Here is a 27,928-nt window from a genome sequence, read left to right on the forward strand (position 1 = left end):
TGAATCTGCAGAGGCTGCATTCATAGTTAAAACGTGCACTCAGGTCTCTCAGTGATGCGTCTCCAGCTCTACCACTGTCCACTCTCCCTGTGGTGAGCTCCCAGTGGCCTCTGGGGAGAAACTACTGACAGAGGTGACGGTGGCAGAGGGAGGGGTGAGGGGGGGCAACAGGCTGGGCCACAGGCTGCTCTCCAGGGGGCTCAGCGTGCCTCCGGCGCCCCCTGGCATCAGCAGCAGGGACGAGCAGCCGTCCCCATTGAGCATTAGAGTCTGATTGATCAGCTGCTGGACGATGTCCACTTTCTTCCCCCAATCCAGGTCCAGGGGTGGCGGTCGCTCTGGAGACTCGGGAGGGCAGGGGGAGGAGCTGTCTCCGTCCTGGGAGGGGCTGCTGGGCGTCTGAGGGGAGTCTTGGTGATGAGGCAGGTTCTCCGTTGACGATGAAGAGTCTCCATGTGTATCTTCATCTGGCGTCACCCTTTCACAATCACCATTCATGTCTTCATTCACCGTCTCTTGCTCTGGCTCTTCCTTCTCTTCGGCGTGGTTCATCTCCTTTGTTCCCTGTTCTTCAGCTTCTGCTTCAGCTCCCTCTTCATCACTATTCTCCAAGGCTTCATAGATGGTGCACAGGCCCGAGGAGGGGGACAACAGCACTGCCTGACCTTTGTTGGACTGCTGGAGCTCTTGTTGCCACTGCATGATTTGCTGCCTTTGCTGCAGCTCCTGTTGTTGCTGCTGCAGCTGTAGTTCAAGGTCTCTCCTCTGCTTCAGCTCCTCTTCTTTCTTCGATTTTTCCTCCTCTTCCTTCTTTGTCACCTCGGCCTCTCTCACCTTTCTCTCCTCCTCCTCTTTATTTCTCTTTATTTCTTCTTCCGCTTCCTCCTTCTTCTTCCTCTGCTCCTCCTCCTCCCGCCTCTTCCTCTCCTGCTCTGCCTCCTCCAGCGGTCTGCTCTGTTGATCCCGGCGCTGCTGCATCTCCAGCAGCTGTCTCTGGTGTTGCTCCAGCCGGAGAAGCTGGGGGCTCAACGCCTTCTGCCCGGGGCTCCTGGGCGGGAGGTCGGCGCAGGTCAGCTTCGTCGGGGTGACGGAGGCGCCGTGAGGTATGACGATGTCGCAGTAGGTTCTAGGGTATGCTGCGTGATCACGGCGGTGAGGGTGCGGTAGTGCAGTGAAGCCTGTGTGTGAGAGGAAGTGGGAAGGAAGATTACAGTAGCGTGATGTTATAAAAACAGAAGTCACAGGTAGCAGGACAGTGACAGCGGTGCAGTGTGAGTAACAAGCAGGAGGGTGTAGAGGGAGGGGGGAGGGGGGTGGTCCTCACAGCCTCATACTTGCTAAGGGAAGAGAGGAAGCATTGTGAAGCCAAGCCCAAAGGTCTGCCAGTGGCCTAGAGAGAACTAGAGAGACAGGCAACTACGTATAGATTTGTATGTTGAGCAAAATGACAGAGGGACATTGTTTGCAGCAGTGACAGATAGTCTACATTAGACCCATATTTGTAATATTTGTGTAAAAATGGTGAACACACCAGAAAATAGTGACCCATAGGTGAGGTGACTGGGGGTGGTGACTGGGGCCAGCATACGGAAATTTGCGCAGAGAGCATTTGTGCGTTACTTTACATGATTTTTTCCTACATGTAATTTTTCTTTTAAAAATGACACCCAAAAAGATTTTGTGAGCTAACAAAAAAAAAAAAAGCAGCCAACTTCCTGTATATGCAAATACTATCAACAAAGATGAGACAAACAACCACAGAGAGGCTAATTGCAAGCTTACACTGTCATCACCCGTGAATAGAGTTTGTAGTTAGTCAACCAGTGATACATGCAAAAGCTCTCCATGCATTTACTGTATATACATCCAGCATCACAAGAAAACTGAGATTATAGCTTGGCTTTAGAAGGGATCGGGATAAGGTTGGAGATTATTCCACCTCAAGTACATCCATACCTAGAGCCAAGCTATTTGGCTAACCCTGAACAAACCAATCAAAAATAATGAGATGAAAGTCAAGTCATTGTGCAACAGTGACATGCATAGCTCAGTAAACCTGAATACATTGTTGTAGAACAGTGCAGCAGGAATGGCTCTAAAATAAAATAAAATAAAATAAAAACAAAGCAGTAGAAAAGAGCAACACACCCACAGTGGAGGGAAATCAAAGTGGCAGCAGAACAAGCAAAATTGTGTCAGTCTTGATTGCTGGACAATGATGTCAAACTCCTTGGTGCTGAAGTTTGATCCGGGTATGAGAAGATAATCAAGTCACAGCAGATCACAGCAGGTTCACTCCAGTTACGTGGTTGTCAGGCGAGTGAAGTCGTCGAGGCCGGGCACGAGTTGTTTCCAGTTTTTGAAAGGAAAGGCCACAAATTATGCATGAGTGTCTGTGTGAGTGTATGACAACAATTGGGCCTTGATGGGCTGTGACTGTTGACTGAGTGTCTGCAATGTCATGGGATGTCTAGAGCCACAAGGCACACAAAAAAAAAAAGTTTGTGAGACTGACAGATGCAGGTAGTGTTGGATGATTTGTCTTGCACCATAGCTCAACAGATTATAAATATGCCTTACACTCAAAGTGTTGATTTCAATAAAACTGTACAGTGAGAAATTACATCATTGTAAAAATCTAATCTTTATTTAAAGTTTTAAGGTTCATTACTCCAAAAGATGGATAAACACAAGAAAAAAGCTGGGGTACAGTTTTAAAGTGCAAGAAGAGATGAAGAGTGATTGAGGATAAGGAAGATTGCCTGTATCATAAAGTAGGAGAGCAAAATCAAACATGAATATACAATCAAAAAATCATTTTCAATGATCAGTTTTAAGTCAAAAGGATAAATACACATGAAAACATGTTAAACAGTTCATTCCACATTTCTTTTGTTATGCTGCATTTTCTGGTTTTTCCCTCATTAAGTGCTGTAAACAGACAAGTCAAATCCATGCCATTTCAGGGCAACCACATCATTCTGCGTTAAATAAAACAGAAACCAAAACCCACACACGCTCAGACATTAGGAGTAAATAGTAGTAGCTATTGCACATACAGGAATTTAAGCCATATACTCATAATGAAAATGTTATATCAGAGGGAAGAGCCACTGCTGTCCTCTTTTTTTTTTCCTTCCCTTTTTTTGCTCTCTGTTTTTTTAAGTTTTACTTTGATTACTTCCACCCCCAGAGATTTCAGGACAAACATTGACAACAAGAACTACAACAGTGAAATATTGTTTTTGGGAGGCTAGAACGGGGCCAGAGGGAGACGAGGGGACTGTTAGGGAGATGATGAACTATACGTTACCTGCAAAAGAGTTCTCAGTCTTTTCACAGATAGCTGAATAGTAGGGAGGTTGGACGTCGTCTGGGTTTTCCTCTGGTTGCTGCATAGTGCACGGAGTTGACGAGGGGTCTTCCACTGCCCTTGGCACTTCATCGAGCTCCGCCGACTCCGCCCCCTGCTTCCCGCACTCGATGTACTGCTGCTCCGTGAAGCCCTGCTGGGCGCCGGGCTCCTGGAGGTCGGGCTCCTTGAGCTCCTCGGGCAGCTCCTCCAGCGAGAAGATCCCAGGGCTCTTGATGCAGCTCTCGCCCGTGGACTGAGCGTTGGAGTTTGAAGCCGTGGTCATGGTGTCGAAGCCGTAAGACGCCAGCGAGGTGGCCGAAGGTGGGGTGGTGTCTTCGCCCGCGCCGGCCTCCTCTACCTCGGCCTCTTCTCCCTCTTCCACGGTGGACAGGCAGCGCTGCGCTGACGGCTGGCTGTCGAAGGTGATGCTACAGACCGCTGGGCTCTCCAGAGAGTCGTCCAGCTGAGCTTCCCCCTCCGTGTCGCTGGCCTCGTCCTCCGTTACCGAGGACGATGAGGGGTTGGAGGTGGGTGCGGTGGCGGGGCCTCCGAGGACTTCGTCGGCTGGCAGGGTCTCGGCCTCCTCCTCTCCTTCCCCGTCTCCTCTCTCTGAGTGGTCCTGGTTGTCTATGTCGTCCTGGGGGGAGAGCGCTGCAGCTTGTGCATCTTGAGGCTGGAGCTTCCCGTCACGATTGTAGTCGCCGAGCTCCTCGGGCGTGCTGGTCTCGCTGCTGAGGGTGCTGGACAGAGACATTCCTGGGGCAGAGAGGGGGGCCGGGGCCAGGGTATGCATCGGAGCGGGGTTGGAATGATCCAGGTACATTTGGGCCTCGTTTTTACCAGAGGAATGATGGGGGGCTTCTTGGTTTTCATTGACAAAGGGCACAGAGCCTAGTTCCAGCCAAGCTTGCGCGGGGGTCTGAGTCGGGGTCTCAGAGTCTGCTTGCCAAGGGTCTACCAAAGGACTTGCTCCAGCTGCTCCTGCCACCTGAGAGAAGTTTTCCAGAGCCTGCTGAGGCTGGAGAGGGTCTGCCCAGTGGTCGGCGAAGGGGTTCGGTTGGTCCCACTGAGCAGCCGGGGCGGAGGGCAGCAGAGGAGGGGGAGGCGGGGGCTGGGCCACTCTGTTCAAATTGTCCAGCCTCTCATCCTCCGCAAAGTCATCCTCGTCCGCGTTGCCGTAGCTCTCCAGCCCGCTCTCCGTCACCCCCTCGCTGGCCATCTCGACGTCGTCGTCGTCCTCCTCCTCCTCCTCCTCGTCCACATCGTTGTCGTGTCTGGGTCTCGGCAGTTCGTCCGTCCGCTCCGAGCAAACGTCCATGTCACACACGCGGTCGTTGTCGTCGTCTTCGTCGTATTCGTCCTCGTCAAAGTCGTTGGCTGGTATTTCAGGAACCTTCTCGGAGTCGGGGGAACCTGCCGAGGCTCCTTCCATGTCGATGGCTCCTTTGAGGCTGCCGTCTCCCAGATCGTCCATGCTCTCTGTGCCCTCCATTACGCCAGGCGTGCTAAACTCTGACGCACCCTGCTGACTGCCACTCACATCCTCGGAGTCCAGCTCAGAGAGCAAGGCGCCGCCGGCCCGCCAAGCAGAGCCCACCGGTCCAGCTGATCCGGGATGGGATTCTTCTGTGGGTTGTGTGGTCCCACTCATTTCAGACATGGAAACCAGTTGGCTTCTCTCCCTCTCCTCTTCATCGTCCTCCTCATTTAGATCAGTTGGGGGAACTATCTGAGGGACGGCGTTTGATGCTGCAGGGGGGCTCTTGGATGTGGATGGGGCTTGGTTTGTGAGCAAGTAGACGGGGTCTTCTGACAGGTGTGGAGGGGAGGCAACAGGCGGTAATGTAGGCTCAGCTGGGGCAGGGATCTGCTCCTGTGCTGTTATTAAAGGAGCACTGACTTCTAGCTGTTCCTGGGGTGCAGGTATTGGTGGTAAGGCTGCCCTGACAGGGCTTTGTGGGGGGGTGGGAGCAGCTGCTTGGCTTTGTGCAGGCTCTTGAGGTTCCACCTCTGGTGGGATATTCTGTGCTAAGAGTGGGGGAGGAACCTCTTCTGGTGCAGAAGCAGCGAGGGCTGATTCCTGTGGTAAGGCCACTGCAGCCTCTGCTTGTGTTTCTGCAACAATAGCTGCTGCTGTGGCAACTGCTACCACTGCACCGGCAGCGCCTTGTACTTCAACAGCAGGTGGAGCGATATCTGAAGCCCCCCTCTTCTTGGCTGCAGTGAAAGGTGGGACAGCCTGAGTGGGTTTGGGTCCATGTTTTGCCTGAGATGTAGTGCCATTTGCAGGTTTGCTGGCTGGAGAGGCAGGTGGGGTTCGACCGAGGGGCTGTTTGTTAGTGGCAGGGAACCAAACAGCAGCCAAGGGTTTCTTTGTGGGCGGCTTTGCAGAAGTTTTGGGCTGTGACACCTTGGGGTCTGCTGCCTTGGCTGCTGCAGACAATTTGGAGGCAGCATTGAGCTTTACAGCGGCCGCGGGTTTCGAAGGCCCTGTTTTTTTGGTAGCAGCTGATGTTGTAGTAGGTGGCGCGGTAGCAGGTTTTTTTGCCGCTGTAGCAGGAGGAGGTTGGCTCACAACTAATGCAAAGACAAAACCGACAAAATTCAATGCACTCATTTTTTGTGTGTGATTGTGACTGTTTTGACTCAACAGTCAACTAAAAATACTTCAGTCCCAGACACACTATGAAATATTCATTTGAGCATCCAGTCAGATAAGTGTCTTGTGGCCAGAACAAGGAATAACTTCTAACCTTTCTTGACAGCAGCTTTAGGTGGCTGTGCCGTTGTGGTCCTGCCAGTAGGGGGCGCTGTAGCAGCTCTGGAAGCAGTGGTTCTGGTAGTTGTCATGGTGGATGGCTTCACTGCGGCTGTGGTGGGCCTAGATGTAGTAGTGGATGCAGACCGAGTTGTTGAGGGAGCTGTAGCAGGCCTGGAGGCAGAGAAAGGAGGACATGGTCAGGTGGTAAACAAACACTGAAGAATAAAAACAAACACGGCTTAAATTTGTTGGCAACGGTCCAGACATGAAATGTGATGCTGCGTCTCACTATGCACGTACAAGCATAAATAATTGACCTGTTCTAATGTGAACCACAAAAGCAATTTCAACAATGGGAACACATTAACACAGTTCCATCCATCTATTGCCACATTAATGCCTCCTTCTTTTCCCTCTCACTACCAAGATACAAGGGCAGGATATAATGAGAAGGAGGGGGAGGAAGAAAGATGGAAGGGAAATGGAAAGCTTTAACAGGAGAAGAATGACAAAGAGGTAATGCAAAAGGTAGACAAGATGACATCTGAGGAAATGAAAAGTGGCAGTAGCAGAAAGGACCACATTGTACTGTGAAGGCAAATTTTATTAGACATGATACACATGGACTAATGATTTTCACTGTGAGACAGAGGAAGAGAAACTCAGTTGTCAGTGGTCAAACCCAAAACAATATGTCCTGAACACAAAACATGATGCTTTTACCATAATCAATGAGTGTCCCAAGTTAACCCAGCAGAAATTTCTGTCCCTAGCATTGTTTTTCATCGACATGTCAAATGTAAGCATCAACATGCTGCCTTGACGGCTCCCCAATAATTGTTGTTTATGAAATGTCGGTGGTTGGTGTAGATAATTAAGTTTGGTCAAGCTTAGTCATAGTTATTGGGCATCTTCTTTAAAAAATGTTTTAGACAAATTCCAATCAGGTCATTGACTCCATCACTGCACTGAAACTGGTCCCATTACGGTTCGTAATGACATCTGCTTAAGCACTGTGCCAGGCACAATTTCAGTTTCATATGAAACAGAAGAAATCACAATTTGAAATCATATTCAGTAATACAAAACAGGGCCTCACTGAGGGCCACGTGAAGGGCTAGTATGCACATTCTGCTCTAGAAACAACATAGCCACTCTGAACAGCTCAACAGAAGAAAGCAGTTATAAACTACTACCATTTGCCAACACCCTATTATTATATGAAATGTGACAGTCAGAAAGAGATGTGTACTGAGGTGAGTTAAATGTAAGAAGGCATTTGTGCATCATACTTGCAGTGCAGTGATATGAAAAAGCAGTAACCTACATACAGCTCTGAAGGTTGCTTATGCTTGTGCTATACTAGGATCTGTGAAATCTCAACACAATGCGTTTGCCTAGTCAGGCTCCAAGAATTTGACATAGTCTGTGCTGCAATGCACTGCCGCACCAGCTAACCTACAAACAAAAGTCTGTGAAATGGGCGAGTCGTCAGCCGCAGGCAGCACCAGTCCTCGTTTCTCCACTTGAACCCTTGTGTTCAGAAACAATGCAAAACCTCAGCAGTGTAAATAATTTGACATCTGTCTCTAATCAGACAGATCGACTTTTAAAAAACAGCAAGCACTGCAAAGTCAAATGTAATTGCCTTAAAGAACCGTGTGACCCAGTCACCAATTACAGTAATCTTCATTATGTCTTCTTTTGGTTCTTGGTCTGCCTACTTGTACGACCAATGATGTAGACATGAACTGACAAAGACACACCGACTTTGATGGAGTTCAGTGGAGTAGCATGCCAGCACAGATGCCGCTCCCACATGACATTAACCATTACAATGACCATTTGTTTCTGAGATCACAGTCACTGCCCAGACACAGACTCATAGTTATGGGATAGTGTAATTGGCCCCTTGGATTTGGGTTGCAACGTGAGGTGCAGCTAATTAAGGTCATTTTTTCCCAATGTCCGATCCTGTATGTGAGCCAAATCTGAATTGACATGAGCACTCGAGTAAAAGAATCAAGGTGGACAAGGCTTCCTCTGAAGGGGTGGGAGGGTGGGAGGGAGGGAGAAATGAAGGAAGTGGTTAAGGGTTTGGAATAGAGAGTGTAAGGAGAGGTCACAGACACACTATAAACCCCCAAAATCCCCAAACCCCTCCCTTCATTCTTTTACAATGAGTCAGAACTCATAAAGGTTTGATCCAGAGGGACGACACACGGAGGAATAGACAGACCCACTAATGCTACTACTCTACACACTGTCTGTGGGTGTTGGCCGGCCCTTCTGATGTTGGTGTATTAGTATGGATTACATTTCCTGCCAACGAGGGGAGGGGGGGATCAATACAAATCAACGGTCCAAAGAGAGGATGAGAGGCGCTATACACCCATCTACAGGATTTTAAGGGCAAAGGTCAGCACAGAGACACGGCTACACATCATGGACTCTCTTTGTTTTAAGGTACACTCATGTTCACAACAGATAAAATATAAAATACTACTAATGGAACATGCTGAGCAGCAGTGAAATCAAGTGTAAACATGAGTCAGGAAAGTTTCAGTGGAGGCACACCCACTCCATCCATGAATTCATCTTCTTTATTCCCAAAACACAGCTGGGAGGCTTGCTTCCATGACATACCCGCTTATGGATTCAATTATTCTGTTTTAATCAAGCCAAAGAGGAAGAAAGCAGTTTGTAGCTCATCCTACAAATAAAATGTAGTTTAAATACACATTCTTCTGTTCCCACCCTTTCTCCCCTCATCACTTCAAGAGCCCCCTCCGAGACAACAAATGGAAATAAAGCACCCAAACAATACCTTGTTTGGCTTGTAGGCTTTCCAAAACCAGCTGCTTTACTCCCTCCTGAGAGGAGCACACATTCCTGGGGCTTTTGCAGGCCTACACATCTCCTTGACAATAAAGAAGAGGAGCCCTGAATCAGCTCAGTGGAGAATTTAGATGAAGTGTTGCAGCCTAGCAATGGCCGAGCAGACAGCACCGGCTCTTATGAGGCCCTAGGCACCCACTGTCACTGTGATCGATGCCATGGGTCTTTTCCGTTAGGCCAGTAATCCTGTTCCCTGCCAAGACTGGTCAGGGAGAAGTGACACAGTTTTATGTCCAATGGAACAACACAGAGGAAATCAGGGGATGAGTCAGTGGGAGAAACAAACACAGCGACAGGCTGAGAAGAAAGTGTGTTACCATTGCTTTTATTTGGAGGAACTTTAATCAGTTCTCCATTACGACTTGTTCTGGTTTTTAAATTAAGGTCAATTCTTTATCTTAAGAGACAAAAGGAACTATCCTCCTGCAATTCTGTCCGTTCCCAAATGTGACTGAATATTAATCATGCTACAGATTGCTCAGCAACACGAAGCCATACTACATCATTGTCCTCCTCGTGTTACACAACTTCACTGTGCATTTTCCAGTCCCTGTATGCAGCTAAATGATGCATGAGCTCGAATGGTAAATGGAGGTTAGCCTGTAAGGAGGGCTTGAGGAGATCCTGGACAAATGCCCAGCAGTGTACATGCACAGACGGCAGAAAAGAGGGATGAGGGGCAAGAGACGGGAGATTGAAAGAGGGGGTGGGGTGGGCAAAGACTGATTGCTCCGTCAGTGCAAGGACACTAACTTATCACTGGAGGAGAGCAGAGCGGAGTGGGTGCCAGGTTTTATAACATTTGGCTTCGGCCTCGGCTATCAAGGCTTCTGATCGACCACTTGGACAGAGACATCCTCCTGTCATGCAGATGAATTGTCCATCTTCCATGTTTCTTGGTTACATACTGTTACTTACAAACACTGAAGTGGCAACACGCAGGTGAAACAGCCCTGCTCCATCACCGTGCCCCATTACATCCACATCAGATCGGCACCTTGCCTATGCACAAATCCTTAGCAGTTAATAGAACCCATCACCAAATCTCATTTACCCTTCTTGAAAGAGGCTCATTTTTTCAAAATCAATTGGTTTTTATTTCTCCCTCTGGACCAATTAACATCAATACTTAATGAGCTGGTCTTTCTATTGGACACTGTGCCACTACGTGGTTGTTGCGCATGTTGACCTCACTATAGTCTTTTAAGTCGACTACAAAACAAACAATATTCACCTGCAGACACTTGACTTGGAAAAAAAAAGTTCGACAGTTTGGCCACCATGACTGCTGTTGTCTCAGCAACATGAGAAACAATGGCCTGGCTAGAATTACAAAGAGACACCTATGGACCCATTGCGGTGCAACTAAATAATCTCCTTGGGTAGTTTGCCAAATCCTTTTACACCATTCACTTCTGTTGGATGTGCTGCTATGGAGGTTAGTGCTATTGTGTTAAGTGTCACGACTAATGCAAGTCACTGCTTGAGCAGAAAGGTCCATTTGTACTGGTGTCCCACTCTGCCAGAGAGCCGGCACGAACACAGACACAAACTGAAATACACACCACTGCTGTGTGGTTGCTACACAAAAGGATTCAAGATGCTGATGACTTTGCCATCACACAAAAAAAAAACGCATCGTGCCACCGCGCGACGCCCGTCACCTGCTGCTGTTCTCCTGTTGTGCCGCCGTGTGTCTCAAGCTGAGAGCTAAGTGTCTAATGTCACATCCTGGTGAACAAGCCTGAAGGGTCACATAAGGATGATGTGCGACTGTAATCAGACTCCTACACTTCAATGCCTCATCTGATTAATTCAGAGGATGAGCCTGACACGGTTACCCCCCCCACACACACACCACCACAACAACAACAACTAGGAGGAAAAAAACCCTGTCTTAAGCTCCACAATTTCACTGTCTACATCTTGCCACATTGTGAACTTCTACATAAAAGTAACCCTGTTCATTTTTGAGTAATAAAATATACCAGTTGACCATGTCAGTAATTGTTTCAGCCGCAATTTAATGAAACAGCTTCATCTCCTGTGTGAAATATGAAATTGGAGTTTCGGTGGAGAAACTGATGTTGGTTCCACATGCATTTATTTTATTTCTTGTAGCAGGAAACAATTCAGTGACTCTGCTGCTTCAGAAAATGGAGTGATGCAGCACATTTTTCCTTTATCTAATAGAAGAACATTAAGAGGGAAGACAAGTAGAAGCAGAATCTAATGAGGCCTCTCAGGACAGAACATTACATCCTGTGGAGAGATGTTGGATTGGCGAATTATAGACTTGACTCTAAACTTTGGAGATGGATCGCTTCATTTCCACAAATGAGTTCATGATTAATCAAGTTCAAAACATGCGTTTACATAGTTTTATAATGAAAAATGTTTTATAGCTGTTGCTTTGGCCTCCGGCTGATAATTATGTTTGGCAAACTGCTTATGGAAGCCTGAATTTCAAGATTTCTGTCAAGTAAAAAGCTCTCTAGTTGAAATGACAGGAAAGGACCAGTGAGCAACAAGTGAGCAACAAGTTGAGCAAGTTTTATCCAACTACACCACTCCATGTCCAAAACCACTGGGCCAGTACAAGAGGGATTATGAGCCATGTCAATAGCTCCCTGCCCTGGGGAGGTGGGGCTGCTTGCTGCCAGGGGGTCCATTTTGGACAAAGCGGTTGTTCTTCAGTATCGCTGCCTCTGTTAAGGCCCTCTGTCTCAGGTTATTTCTGCTGACATGACTCACACTCTTGAAGCGAAATTTGACTCAATAACAGCCCAAAGACCACAATGGGCATCATTCTCCGCTGCTCCCTTTCAGGGCATCAAGATAAACAAAGTCAGTCTCATCCAGTTTGTAAGGGGATTACAATGTTCGGATCTCAGAGAGACAGAAACGTAGTGAGTAAGAGAGGGGTATTAAACACAGTTCCATGAGGCACCTGTTGCCTGTTTGCCATATGCATGCATACCTTGTGGTCTTTGAAACAGCAGCACTGCCAACTTTTGTTGTGGTTGAAGTGCTGGGCTTTGGGACAGAGGTCGCCACTGGTCTGCTGGTAGAAACTGCAAAAAAGAGAAGATGATAGGGCCGATGAGATTGGATAGAAAAAAAGAAAACAATGACAGAAAACTTAAAATGCTTACACACACAATTATTTTTTACGTATTATTATTATTATTATTATTATTATTATTATTATTATTATTATTATTTTAGACTCACCTGCGGTTTTGGGTTTTGCTGCATTAACAGTCTCAGCTACTGGTCTCCTCTTGGTGCCATTCACTGTTGTGGGTTTGGTACCATTTTTTGCTGTGGCAGCAGCAACAGAGGAAGTCTGCTGTGTAGCCGATGCTGTTGCACCCAGTGGTCTTTTGGGTACGGCCCCCGACGCTGATGCTTTTGCTGCGGTTGGCGCCGTCGTTCTCTTGGCCGCAGCTGCAGTGGCATTGTTGGAGGATTTGACATTATTCATCGTACGGTGTGAGGCAGTACCTGGCCGTGAGTTGGATCCAGAAGCCCCTGCAGATTTGGCTGTGGGCTGTGTTTTAGTTGCGGGCTGAATTTTAGTCGCAGCTTTTGGTTTGACTTTGGGCTCTGTCGCCACTGGCTTGCCATTGGCTTTTGGAGCAGCAGCGGGCACGGCAATGTTCGCAGCATCTTCTGGTTGAGATGGTTCTTGCTCTGTTGAGTTGTCCTGCAATGAAGGGGTCTCTGCTATCGCTGCAGCTTCCGTGGGCTCTGTGGTTTCCATGGTAACCCCATCCGGTTTCATCCCCTACTCCAAAGTCGTGGACACCGATGTTGCTGCTGTTTATTAGGGTCCAGTAGCTCACACTGGTCTTGGATGACAAACTCCTCTCACACTTTAATGTCCTGTAGAAGCAAAGCAGAATAAAAATTAGTATCTTAAAATGCAGAATTGAACCACTCATGAAGTCATAACATCGTCCCTGCTGTCCAAAGGAAATTCCGTTTATGGCGAGGGGCCTCCGTGGAATTTGGGGGAAATCAGAAAAACAGGAAGTGAGCAGTGTGAAATGCCAACCAAACTCCTCTTTAAACCGGTCACTCCTTCGCAGTCGTTTAACACATAACCAACAAAGATGATGCAGCATAATGCATGACACAGCAAAAACTTAACTAAACTTAAAAACACCACAGTTCAAAGAAAAGTGGAATTTTTAAACACACGATTTATGGGGAAAGGAATACAAAAAGTTGATGACTTGTGACTGTGCTCCAAATGGCTTCAAGTATGTTGAAAGAGGAAAAAGCTGTGGTTTGGGTTGGTATTGAAAGCCAAGAGAAGCTTCACAATCTCCTGCCATGACACACAGCCCACAGAGCGAGCAAAGAGAGGAGACGGACAACAAGTAGTAAATGGCCCATTTGTTGGGCACTGCTTTCCTTCACGTTGAGCAAACGCAGATGGTAATCATCAAGTCGCTCAGTGACTACTTAAAAGAGATCTGTGTGCTGGGAAATTCCTCAATTGACAGCACTGGGAATGAGTGTGGAGTATAAGAGCAGGATAAGAAGCTGCAAAGGGATGGTGTGTGGAGCATGTGTGTGTGTGAATGGAGTTGAATTCATTAACCTAAGTCTAGCTTCCTCTCTCTCAGACTAGACAGAGCTCCTCCTGGATCCGTTTGGGTTTATCCTCCTTCCCTTCAATCATCCTCTCCACCCACACTCACCATTCCTCTGCCCCTCTGGCCATCGTATTTGCTACCCGCCCCCCATCCGATTACGCCCCTCTTTTTTCCTATAGCCACTTGTTCTCCTCAACTCCTTAGTCCCATCCTCCCACTCCTAATAGATCTGCTTCCAGTAAATTGCTACACAGATGGTCTAGCCAGTAGAGGCTCTGCATGGCCGAGGAAACAAGCTGTGCAAGAGATGGACTGAAGAGGAAACAAAATATTGAGATGGATAGAAATATACAGCAAAGACCTCTGTTGACAAAAGCTATGCAATAAAACAAACACCTTTAAAAAAAAAAAAAAGGAGCAAAAAAGAGATTTATAAATAGCGAAGGGACAGTACACAAACACATGTTGACCCAGAATTAGGTCAAGGTGAGAAAAGCAGGAGTATTAACAATAGTAAATAAATAATAAAAAAAATATCTTATGTCAAGTTCCCAAAAGCAAAGTTTTCCATAAATGTGAGATTAGCAACTACATAATAATCAATGATACTAGAACATACTATTGCCTATACAATGATTAATGTTATTTAAGCAACCATATTCATCTCTGGCTGACTGATATTTTAAGATTACTTGCATTGGAGAAGGAACACTAATTCTTGTCCTAAGGTCAAGAAACAGTTTGTTCACTGGTTACACATTAACAACCGAGGCAATGTGATACTGGGGTGCTGTTTCACCATTTACCAGATGAAAAGATCTGTACGGCTTTTCCCCTTTGTCATCAATGCAATGGTTACCAGTTGAGCAAAAAACAAAAGATTAATCAAATCTAACCACAAGTGAATAAATATCCATTTGTTGCCGCTCCCGGAGAGACCCGTTTGGCCAGGTAAGTACTGATAATAACTACACAACTTCACAGACCACAAACACACCTGTACATGTAGCCAGTGAAACCCACAACTCTCTTGTTCAAAAATCCCCAGGCTCCACCTCTTCAGTTCAGTCATGCAAGCTTTAAGTTGAACTCGCCTTGGCTTTCAACTGAACCTCCACTCCTACTGCCCCCTCTGTTATATTTCCTTCTCCTCTGGTATCAGTAGTTACAAATCTCACAGAGAGAGGAAGCCAAGTGGTGTCGAGTAACAATGTTTGGATTGTCCCTTCTTTTGGAAAATGTCAAGCTTCAAATGAGGGTGAATTAGCTAATGTGCACAGCCCTTGGGACATTGCTGAGCAGCTCCATTAACATCAGTCCATTTATATGGACCAGGAAGGGTATGAAGAAGCCATTAGCAAATTGGGAACTAGGGGTGGGCAAAAATATCGATATGGCAATATATCGCGATACGTTATACCGCGATACGATATCGATATTCAATATTTAAATATCGATTTTTTTTTCAAAAAAAAAAAAAATTCAAAAAAAAAAATTTTTTTCAATTTTTTTTTCAAATAATAAATCATGTTTCAGACCTAAATCCAATTGAAATATGTTGTTGTAACTTGCACTTGTATAAAATGGGGGCGGCGCTGTCTTATAATGTTACAGAAAATGATTTTTAAATACCATGAATGGAAAATTACATAAAACAAGTTGCTACTGACTTTTCAGTATCATAAAGCACTGTCTTGGTTTACATAAGACATGTTATTAATGTTCATGCACTTTAATGTCTCCAGCTGTACAGTGTTTATTCATTTGTACATTGTACAAAGTTTTGGAATTAATGCATGAGACTTTTTCCTTTTTATGTTTTTTTTTTCATTCACATATATCGTGATATATCGTTGATGAAATTTCTTGCAATATATCGAATATCGCAGATATCGTGTATCGTGATATTATCATTATCGTGGGCCAAATATCGCCACAGTATCGAATCGTGAGTTACCCATATCGTCCCACCCCTATTGGGAACCATAAAGCAGAGATCTAATTGTAAAATAAATAAATAAATAAATGTGTTATCACTTTTGTAGAAACTGTCGAAGCAAAAAAACGACAAGAAACACTAACTAGGTGGCTCCTCCTGATAAGACATCCTAGATCTTAATCTTGACAATATGTGTACAAAAAAGGCACACTTTAACAGATAGTACAGGTCAAACTTGCCCCTTGAAGAAAGTTTGTGGATCCATATGTGAATAACCCCCATTTTACTCAGACAGGAGCTGGTCCAAACACAAAGAGGGGTGAGTCGGGGAGTTCGTTGGCACTGTGACGTGCATGGCATGGCACAGTTTTGCCAGTCCAAGCTACTAATGCCAGGGGCTTAGCAGACAGCAGCATGAATCACATTCCTCATGCGATGACCCCTTTCTGGGCAAGTAAAGGCATCATCACTGACCAGCTGAAAACTATGTGACGCAGCACAGAAAGGACGCGAATGGATCATTAAAATCCCATCCACATCGCACAGACAAGACTTTTACCGAATAACAGCGAGACCGCTCTGCAGCCTTGGTGTGCGTTTCCAAATCCCTCAGAAAATGTCACACTTGACACCAATGCTAAACTCAATTTGGTGCCTCTACAAGCTGTTGACACCTAGCGGGGGACACGCTGGGTCAGGGATCCAGAATTTATGTTGTGAAAAATTACTGCACAACGATACGAGCAGCGTTTAAAAAAAAAAAAAAAACTGGTCAAGACGACCAGCCTCATGCATTTTGATGAAATACAACAAGAAAAAAATCTGTTCTCTCAGTCCACATTTGCATAACAAATCCTTGTTCACTGAAGATTTATAACTATATTGAATGAGGACACGGCATGTTTTCTTCTCAACCAGCCCCATAGCTTGAAACACAAAGAGCTTAGTACCCCTGGTAACAATTATAATGGCTTGTAAGTATTGTGACACTGATGACAAAAACAAACGGTAGAATAGCTGAAAAAGCTACCAGCGGCTGCGGTATACTGTATGTTAAGCCAAAGCAGGAGAAAGTTGTGTTCATAAATGCAGCGACCACTCTGTAAGATTGATAAAGGGAGTCTGTCTAGACGGAGAAAGAACTCAATGGCCTCGGTGGTATTTACATTCCCCTTCTTCTAATAAATAACTACGGCCTTATGCATCATTAAATCTTCCTCCTGACCTGTCTTAAGGTAGTTAAATTACATCTGCTGTACCCCGTCTCTCAGTCTGTTGCTCTACGCGCCCAGACATCGGTTGTGGTGCCTGATAAAATGGGTCACTTTTAATACTGTGTCTAATACAAGCAGAGAGGGATTTAGTTGTGTTGAGAGCATGGTAGGGGTTTGGAATGCATTGTGCAGACTGGAGGAGGAGGTGGTGGAGGGGGGGGGCTGCTGATACTGATGCTGGGGCTTAATGACATCTGTAGATCTACAACTAAGACTGTTAATATACACACTCACACACTAAACTGACTGCAGATAAATACAAACACATAACAGAAGGACTATTAGGCATATTTTTCTTTGTGCACATTTTTGTATCAAAGCTGAATTTTTTTGTTGAGTAACAGAAAATAATATTAGAAAGCCTCATGATAACTGATTTATTTATATAACTACATTTATTCCAGCTGCTCACAATTCCTCAGGTGAATTCTTGTTGTCTTTGCCAAATGACAGTTCAATTGTGCAAACAGGAAATCAAGTTAAGGAAGGTCTTGACCCCAGGAAGAGTTAGAATAGCTGCTGTCTTGTACAGCAGCTAATGGGGATCTAATAAACAAACAAACAAACAAAAAGTCAAAAAAGAAAACGATATTTGCACATGAAATGTGCCCATACTGCCTTTGCATGACGTTGGGTTTCTACTTATAGAAAGTGAATGCTTAAAGCAGCAGCGGTATCAAGAGCACATCCGACCAATCCACATTCCAGCGCTGCAGACTTCCGCTCGTCTTCAGGGCTACACAGTGACAGCTGGCGCTCTGTGTGTGTGTGTGTTTGTGTGTTTGCGTGTGTGTGTAAAAGAGTGAAAGGGTCATTGGCAGGCAAGTGGGTGTGTTACACTGGGGTTAAAGGATGTTCTGACTGAGTCCATTGTAAGTTTAATAAAGTCATTATTACTTGCATATCAAAGTTCATGCCGACTATTTAACAACTAATAGCTGGAGTTAGGCGCATTCTTGTTGCACAAATTAAAGGGGTAGTGACTAAGGGACAGCTGGTCTTAAGTGGCTGCTGTCCCGTTATTAGATGCTTAAAATCCAACACCAGTTCATAAATTGTAATAAAAGTGTGTTTTAGAAGAAAAAAAGTAATCAGAAAGACATGAAAATGTCACCTACAAATTTATACACATGCAGAAAGTGAGACAAGAATGTCGTGGCCCGCCACTTCCTGCATTCTCTCAATTCCACAGGCGCACTTGATTCATCTACAGTGTTTCTTGAGCCACACCTTCGGACATTTTGGCTTGGTGAACTTGACCAAACTAACAGGTCTGGGAGTGTTTGGCAGGCAATGTTGTCTAAGTGTGTTACGATAATGAGTGTGTGTGACAGAGAGAGATGTGTACACAGGAAGAAACACAGGAAGCATTGAGTGCATGTGCGTGCGTGCGTGTGTGCGTGTGTGTGTGTGTGTGTGTGTGTGTGTGTGTGTGTGTGTTTGAAACTGTGTGAGGAGAGAAAATGAAGGTTTAGAGGGAGATGGGAGCCAGTTCATGTGATGGAATGAAAGAAGAACAAGAGATTCAATCATATTTGGGGAAACGGGGAGGGTTCCTGACCTGGAGCTCAGCGCAACAGAGTAGCTGTGGAAAGCTGCTCTCACTTTCACTCAGATTCCTTAATGCCCAGGACTAAAAAAAAAATAATTTACAGAAGTAGCCCACAGTGACCAATGAGGAACCTAAAAGCAAATTCATGTCAAAAGTGGCTAGGTAAACTGACTCCAATAAAAACGGGACATTGTGTGTGTGCGTGTAAAGGCTCGCTGCTCCATCAGACCATACAAGGCAGCGGTGCTGTTTCTGCCGTATCATCAAGTGAGTGTTTAGTTCACACACTCACACACACACACACACGCATAGAGTGACTGAGTTGGAGAGAGAAAGAAGAGAAATTCAATCTGCTGTAGGAACACAAACGCCTCAAAGCACGCTGACAGGAGAGGCCGAGTTCATACTAACTGTTGGAGCCTTGAATATGTGAACACACAACTCTATAGAGGACGTTGCTCAATAGTCGCCTCCATCTATGCACATGATGTCTTTACAGCTCCCTCACTCCAATACATTAGATCATGAGACCTTCAGGAGGTTTTATCAGAGGAAAAAAAGAGAAAAGGGAAATTTATCAACAAAATCTATTTCACTAAAGCGACTTTAAACTCTGGCTCTGGCTGAGTACAACAAATGAGTATCACAATATCAACTAAAGAGGTCAAGCTTGTGTTGTACAATAATGTGCAAGCAAAACAGAAGAATGCATTCATAAAAAAGGAGGAAATATTTAACAAGAATGCAGTGTGCTCTCGCTGGCCAAACAGAGATGATAACACAGTTTTATAAAGTTTCGATAACCAAAGAAGGAAACAACGCTATCACTCATTAACAAACTAAGAGATTTAACTTGGTCTTTAAATAGCCGTATACTGTATGTATGATTTCATGATAACTTTTATTTCTACATCAATCAACAGGAAATTATGAGTTCAGCCACTTCAGAGACCTTTGTAAAAAAGTAATTCATCTGGCCTCCGAGGCACAGACGGGGGACAAGATAAGTCCATCTGTGTGCGTAGAGCTCAGTTTGTGAAATACCTGCCTGCACTCCACGTTATATTGGATCATTTTGCCGAACTTAAAATGATGGAGGCAGCTCGCACCAGGTAAAGAAACGACCAATAAACAAACATCAAGTCAGTGAAGGCTGAAGTAGTTTGTCAGCTGCTGTCACTGTCTGTGCAACACAGCTATTGGATTATTGACTTCTGGCACAACGTCCCACCGGCTGTGAAGAGCACGGACGTGTTCAAACGGACATTCTTTGTATCTATGGAAATTGTCTGTCAGGAAACCCGCTGCTATAGTATGGAAGATGTTTTACTGGTTGCCTGAGAGGATGAATCAGTTCAGAACTGGTTTCTTGAGTACTGCCATCCTCTGCCATCGTGTAACATACTCAGATGTGTGGTCTCTTTTCAAGCACACTCTTTCTTTAAGTTCTTTTTTTCTTACATAAAACAAGGCACACATCAACTGTCAGCTGTACATAACTCTTAAGACATGGCCAAGGTGCGCAGATCAGAGATGACTGTTTACATTACAACACCCACTCATCTCTGGCAGCATTCCTCAGCAGGCTGCCCAACAGACAGAGTGAAACCACACACACCGAAAGCAACACAGCCCTATTTCTTGCGGGGCGCAGTGAGGGCATTCTTTCTCAGCATGGTCTCACTAAAAACAAAACCACAGAAACACACACTGTGTGTGAACACTCCCTCGATCTGCTGAGAAAAATGGGGGGACAGTAAGAGCTATTCCAGGCGCTGACAACACATCACATTGACCCCTTTTCCTCTAGCAAGCTTATCACAAGAGGGAAAGTTTACTGAACTTTATCTTCATAAGTAGTAACATCACTTTTCCCATTGCCTGCGCATCCACTGTGAACCTGTTTTTTTTAATGAGAGCTGTGTGCCCCCGTGCCGGCCTCAAGGAATCAAAATGAAACAAAGTTAAATAACCACTAGAGCTAATGCTTGTCTATAACTTGGACTGCCTTTTTGTTTTTTTGTGCTCGTGTGTTGTCCCTCCCTGCACCCTAACAATCAGGTTGTTTTAAAAATGTGGTAATTGTATGTCAGTATTGTCTCTGTGCTGTCCTCTGTCCATCTGTATCATTTTATGCCTCAGGTTTCTCCTTTGTATTATAAATTGTGTCTGTTATATGTCGGGACGGAAACAGCATATAGCTAAATCTGGTGCATTAATGTTACATTGTCCCCTGATAAATAATATCTATATAAAAAGATCACAGAGTCATACAACTGTATAAATGGCCCTTACATTCATGCTTAATGAATCACTTGCTTTTGTGCTGATAAAAAAAGGAGTTACGGTATGTGTTTAAGCCACATGATGCAGCAATGCCTACACTGCTCAACACTTTCCCCATCCAGTCCACATCAAAGATGAGTAAGGACTTTGGTTATGGCTATGAAAAGCTTTAAAGTTTCTTATTCATGCTTTCACACTTTAGGGGAAACCCGTTTGTCAAGTAGTGAAGAAAATAACAATTTTACGCTGACAATATCATTATTGTTTCTTTTACAGTAAACTCCCTGGAGCCGTGTTTGGTCATACAACCACAAAAATGTACTGGCACAACTAAAGTCTAAACATCAAGACAGATGAACACTTTGGGTGCAGCAGAGCTTTCTGAAGAGCTTCTTATTGGTCTTTTGCCTCAGCATCAGGTCTGGTCTCCTGCCCCTGTCAGTCTCCATCATGGACTTTTTATGATTACGTGTACGACGTATGTGTGGAGTGCAATGCTACTGTCAGAGCCTCCTCATCTCTGCCAGGAAATGATCAAGATAAATGGTGCTCGATGCACCTCGTTATCAGTGGACAAAGAAACACATTAACCCCTAAATGATCTTGCAGACTGGTTGGATTCTCCTCATCTGTCCACATAACACTGTGTGTGCATGTGCCGACAAGCTCGATACCGTTTTCTTTCCAAGACTGCATTTGTATTGACAGATGCATCCCCTCAGTAAGTTTCCTTGCCGTTTACAGACTGCAGCATCTGTGGAGAATCCCTGCATTAAGCAGGAATTCATCCAAAGAGAAATCTAAGGCCAACACTATAGTCTATATATTCTAGCCCCCAAAGGCCAAGCCATGACAATTGTGAACTTTAGAATCAAACTCTACTTTGGTCAAGGCTAGGTACAATACAAAACAATAAAAAGTACAATAATTATTAGCTCCCCCTCCCCCAACAAGTATGACGCAGACAATGGCTTACAACTCTAACTTTGATAAGATTAGTGGAAAGCTCCATGGGAAATGAGCAGCATCATGATTATCTGTGTAGGCAGAGTGCATATAAATAAATAAACCTAATGAATAAACTGGTGAGAACAAGTTAGAGATGCTCTAGCATAGTCAATACTCTTGGGAGAAAAGAAAAACAGACCTTTGTCAAATAAGGGGGGGGGGGGGGGTTGGGCTTGACATCAAGCAGGCAGCTTATTCTAATCAATTCCAGTGGGGATACTAACATGTGCTAAGTGACTGTAAGATACTCGATAAGGCCATTAGGAGCAGGTGGTTAAGTGTGGCTACAAGTTAAGTGGCCTAAGCCAGTTAGCCTTGAAGGGAGTGGCAGCTACCAGGGGGTGGACTCAGGGCTACTGGCAGCGCAGTGGTCTACAAGTCTGTGTGGAAGTGGGTTACAATCTGCTCTAACCTGGCTGGCTTTTCATAAAGGCACCAGCTATAGGCCCTGGGGCCGTCACCACAGCCCCCAGGGGAACAAGTTAAGGGGGTAGGGTGGCATCATTGACCATCAGGGGGATAGGAGTGAGTGTGTGTAGCCAGAGCTGGTCCAAAAAGAACAGCGACAGTGATAATCTTAAGTGTTTGTGTGCTGAACTGAGTTTAACATGAGGGCACCATGAGGGGGTTGGTGGGCAGACAAGCTCTATTGTCTGCAATTTGCACCATGTAACCCCCCCTCAGGCATAGTGGTGCTGAGGGGAGTGGGGGTTGGATCCGAGTGGATTAACTGGTGCAACGGGACAGAGGAGCAGCTGGCATGGGTAACTTCACCCAAAAGACCCCCAGGGACATCAAAACAGGCTTCAGGGGGGAACGATGGAAAGATGGGTGACACCTCGTTCATACAGTAGATGTACAAATGACATGGATGTAGTGTTTGCTGAACTGAGGTCTGTTAGCCTGTGACACGCAGACCTACAGCTTGTCTCATACACATAATACTGTAGTAAGTTGCAAATCATGAACTGTAATACCTGGGGGGGGGGAAGCATCAGCTTGAGGTCAGACTTTTTCCCACACTTGCTTGTTTGCACTTTCTCTTACTTTTATACACACCTGTCCATAAAAGTGAAGGAGTGAGCTGCTCATCTAACTTGTTTAAACCGAGCATGCTTGACAGTAGTGAGGATGCCAGGTCGGCATGAGATGAATAGACAATAAAAGGTGCCAAGGGAGTTATAGAATGAAACCACGGCTATAAAAAAAAACTCACAAAAGGACCTTTGTCCAAGTTGTTATCTCCCTCTCTTTTTTATTTCCTGTTGCTTCCGACTCAATTAACTAATAAACGGTAGAAAGGGGCTGGATAAGACTGTGCAGGTATAAGAAACACTGAAACCCTTCCTTCTGTTCACATCAACTTGTTGTTTTTTTTTTAAAGGCTCTAGCATTTTCAGTAACTTGAGTTCAACATAAAAACAAGAGTCAAATTAAGCAATTCTGTCAGGAATGGTTAGCTGCAGAGAAGCCAGAGCTGACATCAGTTTTCCTATATTAAAGCCAGCAGCTACTCTCCTGTGCACCAGCCAACTGGCTATAGACAAGCAGGCAGATAGTCAATATAATGCTGGAGAGCCTGCGGGCCAGATCAGTTACCATGCCTCTGACAGGGCAGGGTGAGCTGAGGCCAGATGGACACTGATCCCACACCTCATCTGCCGGCCTCTCTGGCAACAGCCAAACCCACAGTCACGCCCCTTAACAGTGAGAAATACACGCACACACACAAACCAATTACTCAACACATAGGATTGGCTTTCTGATGCATGTTAAGATGCAGAGCCAAGGATGAGATGAGAACAGGATACAGCGAGCCTGCCCAACACAAACAACTGCACACCTTTATAGCTGCTGTGCACTTATAAATCCAACTCAGACAGACCTGGATCAATAACCAAATTGATCTAAATGTACAGCACTGCTTCAGTAATGACAGCTGCAACATACTGCTAAGGGGGAGGGGGAAGCCTCTTCTTTTATACAGCTGCTGTGTTTTCAAATGTAGGTTTTCCTATAATCTACACTTCTGTGTCATTACCTGCAAATAAGTATAATGGCAAAGCTGCAATTAAAAAAAAACGATAGTCACACAGCATAGTATTTCTGTGGAGTAACATTCAACGCTACCAAAGTGAACCAACAAACAGACTCTGAAAGTGCTGAGTTACTACTTTTAATAATTACAGTGCACCGAGCCCAGATTCACAGTCCCAGACAGACTGAGTGCCTAAAAACGCAGCGCCAGCGTCCACCACTTTATCCTAATGGGCAGGAGTGTGCCAGCCTCCAAACCACAGTGACGAGAGCTACAGCACCAACGCCGTCTCACAATCTCACTGCTCGACGGCCAAGAGCGACACAGGGAGATGCACAACAAACCCTGAAGGGTGGGTGATGAAATACAGTTTGTTGCCCCGAGTGGCAAATGCAGCAGAGCAGGAAAAATTTCGGATTGAATTCCCATGGGTGTGGGACCGAGCCTGACACTGGTTGCAGGCTGGGTAAGCAGCTGCCTTCCAAGCAGATGCAAATGCTCTAGAGTCTATGCTATACAGGGGATGTGTCTTCCCTATTCAGCTGCCTTGACTCCAAAGTGACTCCTCCTCGGACAAGGGACGGACTGAGAAGTAACATCCCTGTGGCACAAATAGCCTTTGCAGATTAAAGTTCAGTACCAACGCTTTCAACAGAATACCAAAAAAACCAACCTATAGCTGAAAGGCAATAAATCAAGATGATGCCATTTAAATCAACAACTTCTGACATCTTAAAGATCAAATGATAAATTGATTAAATGTCACAAGGGCTCAAAACTTGTGTGAACAAAACAATATATTGATTTTAAAAGAAAAGAAAAAAGAAACATACTAATACAAACCAGTTATTTAATTATTTGTAGCCCCAAAATAAAATGCTAGGCAGGTGAATGCTTTGATTTCTATTGCATGCAAACAATTAAAAACATTAACTTTTGCATTCATTCTGTATGGGCTACAGATGGATCAATTCAGATAATATTGCACTGACCTTCCTTTTCACCTTTAATTTAAGTGAATTAGTCTAATCATCTCTCTGATGTGACTAATTGCAGCTTTAAAAAAAAAAAAAAAAAAGTTCCATAATGACTATGAATACTAAAAGATAAAAAAGTATCTGGTAAGTACATTCTGTTCTCACACCATGTGATTGTGGTGGGAAGGAAATTTAAACCCTTGACCCTGACATCCATAACCACCATAACCTCTCACAGCTGTTTCACTGATGCACACACGCAAAGCTGAACAAACAGCACAAATCAACCATTAGATGTATTAATCCTACACTAAATCCTGACACTGGAGACAGTTGATGACCACTTTTTGGTCACAAGCCTATCATCACAAATCAAATCTTGACGCTTGGAGAGAGAAAAGGTGTAGGCTACATGAGTAGGCTACATGTCCACAGGGTGTTCAGAACTTGTAACAGTAGTGAAGATGTTTCAGTGAAAAACAAACAAACTGCAGAGTGGGTATTTCACTCATTCGGTCACTGAGCATTGAGATTTGTTCCACTTCCCCAATATGTGGCATCCATCTTAAAGCGTCTACTGCTGCAGTGTCAGCCACGGTGCCACCTGCATTTTTCTCAGACTGTCATGCTTGAAATAAACAACTGCGCCACCCACCCCACAAGGCACCAGACCTGCATGAACTACACATACCAAGACATGGGGGGCATGCCATACACTGAACTTAAAACTTAACAAACAAGTAAACAAACACAAGGAATAAAGTTTTCACAAATAATTTGTCACAATCAAATCCATGTTGCACCGAGCTGTGGAGATGTTCTGTACTACCACTCGTTTTATGAATGACACAACTCCTGTTCAAAGATGTAACTCTCTTTGTTTCTTCTTTTCAAATCATCTTACCCAGCCTCTTTATGTTTCAGGAGGTTACAGGGAGCAGTGAAATGAAAACTATTCTGAGCTTGTCCACTGGCTTGCTTTGGCCTTTAGGAAGAGGAAAGGGAAACAGGAGGTGTGGACAGGGGAAGGAGCTTTGCAGTATAACACAAGCTGTGTTCCTGTTCGGAGGCTGGATCTTGTAAACCTGAAGGGTCAACAACAGTCTTACCTCAGAGAGAGACCAATAATAATGACTCAATGGATGGATTCATTTGCTTCCCTAAACCTCGATGATCTGTTTAGAGAATTGTCAACTCATTTTAACACATATAGCACTGCCTGATTATCCTATCACTTTTTTACTTATTTCATGACATTTTTTTTTTTTTTTTTTTACATAGTTTGCATGTTTCATGTTGCATGTTTTTGCATTGTTTTTGAGGTTTTTGACTCAAAATGACATCACTTTGTTTGGAGAGTGTCTGTTTTGGGTCTCGACCTACACTGTAAAAACATGGTGAAATACGATTGATTATGACATGCTCTTCATCCTTGATTGGGTGCAACGGTAAACTTGACAAACAAAAAGGAACATTTATTTGTTGTTGGTAATGCATGCAATATGTTAATACGTGTATTAACATATTGACCTGTGCGCAATGGATTGTGGGATACTCAATGATAAATAAATCTTTCCAAAATCCATCCATCTGCTGCATTCGATAAAACCATCCAAACATCGTTGTCATGATGTTTTTGGACTAGAAACACAAGTTGGGGTGGATTTAGCCCTTGAGCCTTTGGTGACACAGTACCAGTGACCCTGCAATGAGCCAATGGAGCTTTGCCTGAACATCAAAAAAGGCACGAGGGACAGACCATGTGCGTGTGTCATTCACACTTGGTTTCACACCCTGCTGACGATAAACTGCTCAGCAACAACTCACACACCCATAGGAGCAGCGGTACATTGATTTTTTTGGGGGGGGTTACACACTCTCCAATGACTTTCCACATGTCAGATACATCCAGAAGCCAAGGACAGAGTCACTGGTCCTGCCCACCACACCCACTGGGCCTAAACACACCAATTATGTCATGTTGACTCCGAGCCAAAACCTGAATAATAAACAACATCCCTCCATCACTGAGATCTGCAGGCGATGCTGTCTTTTCTCATACCACTCTGCCAAGTCTAGATTGCTTATTGTGCAGGGGGGAAAAAACAAGAATGACAGCAAGTTTGGCAAGAAACAAAGCAAGAAGACTTAAAAACTCTCAAGAAGAGAGACAAGAAATCCAAGGTCCAATTTTCAAATCAATATCAAGAAATATGACATGTGCTGACACATAGCCTAAGTTTTATAAGCCAAGTGACTTCAAATGATCTCAAATTATAAACATGACATCTGAGACATTAAAGAGATTTCATCTTTATGATCAGTGCATGGACAATTTCCCAAAATATTTAATAAGGCATAGAACACTTTAAAAAGTTTTTTTCCCCCTCCACAAGTATCTAACATTTCCAATACTGCCAATATCATACTGTTTTGACCCTGTCAAGGACCCCTGGGTGGTCTCTGGCCCTTACTCTTGGAGCCATTGTTTTACAAGTTACTGGGTGTTTTTCCAAGCCTCAAGTGGAGCTTTAATAACACCATTTGTCTCTGGGAACAAACACGCTGAATTCACCCTGGTTTAGCAAAAGGCCCAGTCCAGCCTCACAGAACAATAGCGGTACACGCCGGGGCAGCTTGCAGAGCAGAAACGCATGAAGCCAGTCAATAAAAACTGAGCCTGGTAAGACAGGACAGCAGCACCGACTAACACTGTAAACCTAAACATGCAGGAATAACCCCCACGTTGGTATCAACACCGCCCAGGGAAGGCTAACATTACACATCCATCATCACATCCAGGCACCAAGTGGCCACTCCACATTACAAAGAGGACGTGTTTGGTCTGTGCATTCAATACACATGAAACAATGTGCGCGTTTTAAAGCAAAACGGTCATTTTGAGGTAGCTAGTGTGATGTTGAGATATTTCACATTAAACGAGATTTTTTAAATAATTCCCCTCGCGCTGGAAACGTTGCAACGTAGTAAATCGTCCGTACCTTTCAACCACCGCCTCTGCTCCTCAAAGACTCCGGGAGAAACAAACAGTCCCCTCCCTCCGACTCCAGCGTGGAGGTAAAAAAAAAAAAATGCACTGAATATGTCGACAAAACCGTAAATTTAACCGCACTAACAATGGAGCCGCGCACTCAGCGGCGGGGCGTCCCTCTCTGTGTCCTTCCCTCCACGTTTGAGCAGCGGCAGGCGGCGGCAGGCTGCTCCCCTTCATG

The 27,928-nt window shown here is 44.8% G+C and overlaps 1 protein-coding gene across 1 annotated transcript; it reads right to left on the reverse strand.

Annotated features, from left to right (window-relative positions):
• Positions 1-48: 48 nt before the first annotated feature.
• Positions 49-27,879, reverse strand: prr36a (proline rich 36a; the record flags this gene model as incomplete). The annotated part of the gene is made up of 6 exons (XM_083983070.1): positions 27,698-27,879; positions 12,249-12,902; positions 11,995-12,088; positions 6,109-6,287; positions 3,314-5,932; positions 49-1,178 (listed from the first exon to the last, which is right to left on the reverse strand). Exons 2-6 carry the CDS (start codon positions 12,799-12,801, stop codon positions 49-51), a joined length of 4,575 nt encoding a protein of 1,524 aa, XP_083839196.1. The 5' UTR covers positions 12,802-12,902; positions 27,698-27,879.
• Between the last annotated feature and the right edge of the window lie 49 nt (positions 27,880-27,928).

Source organism: Trachurus trachurus (genome assembly GCF_905171665.1).
Source record: "Trachurus trachurus genome assembly, chromosome: 1".
Lineage (NCBI taxonomy): Eukaryota > Metazoa > Chordata > Actinopteri > Carangiformes > Carangidae > Trachurus > Trachurus trachurus.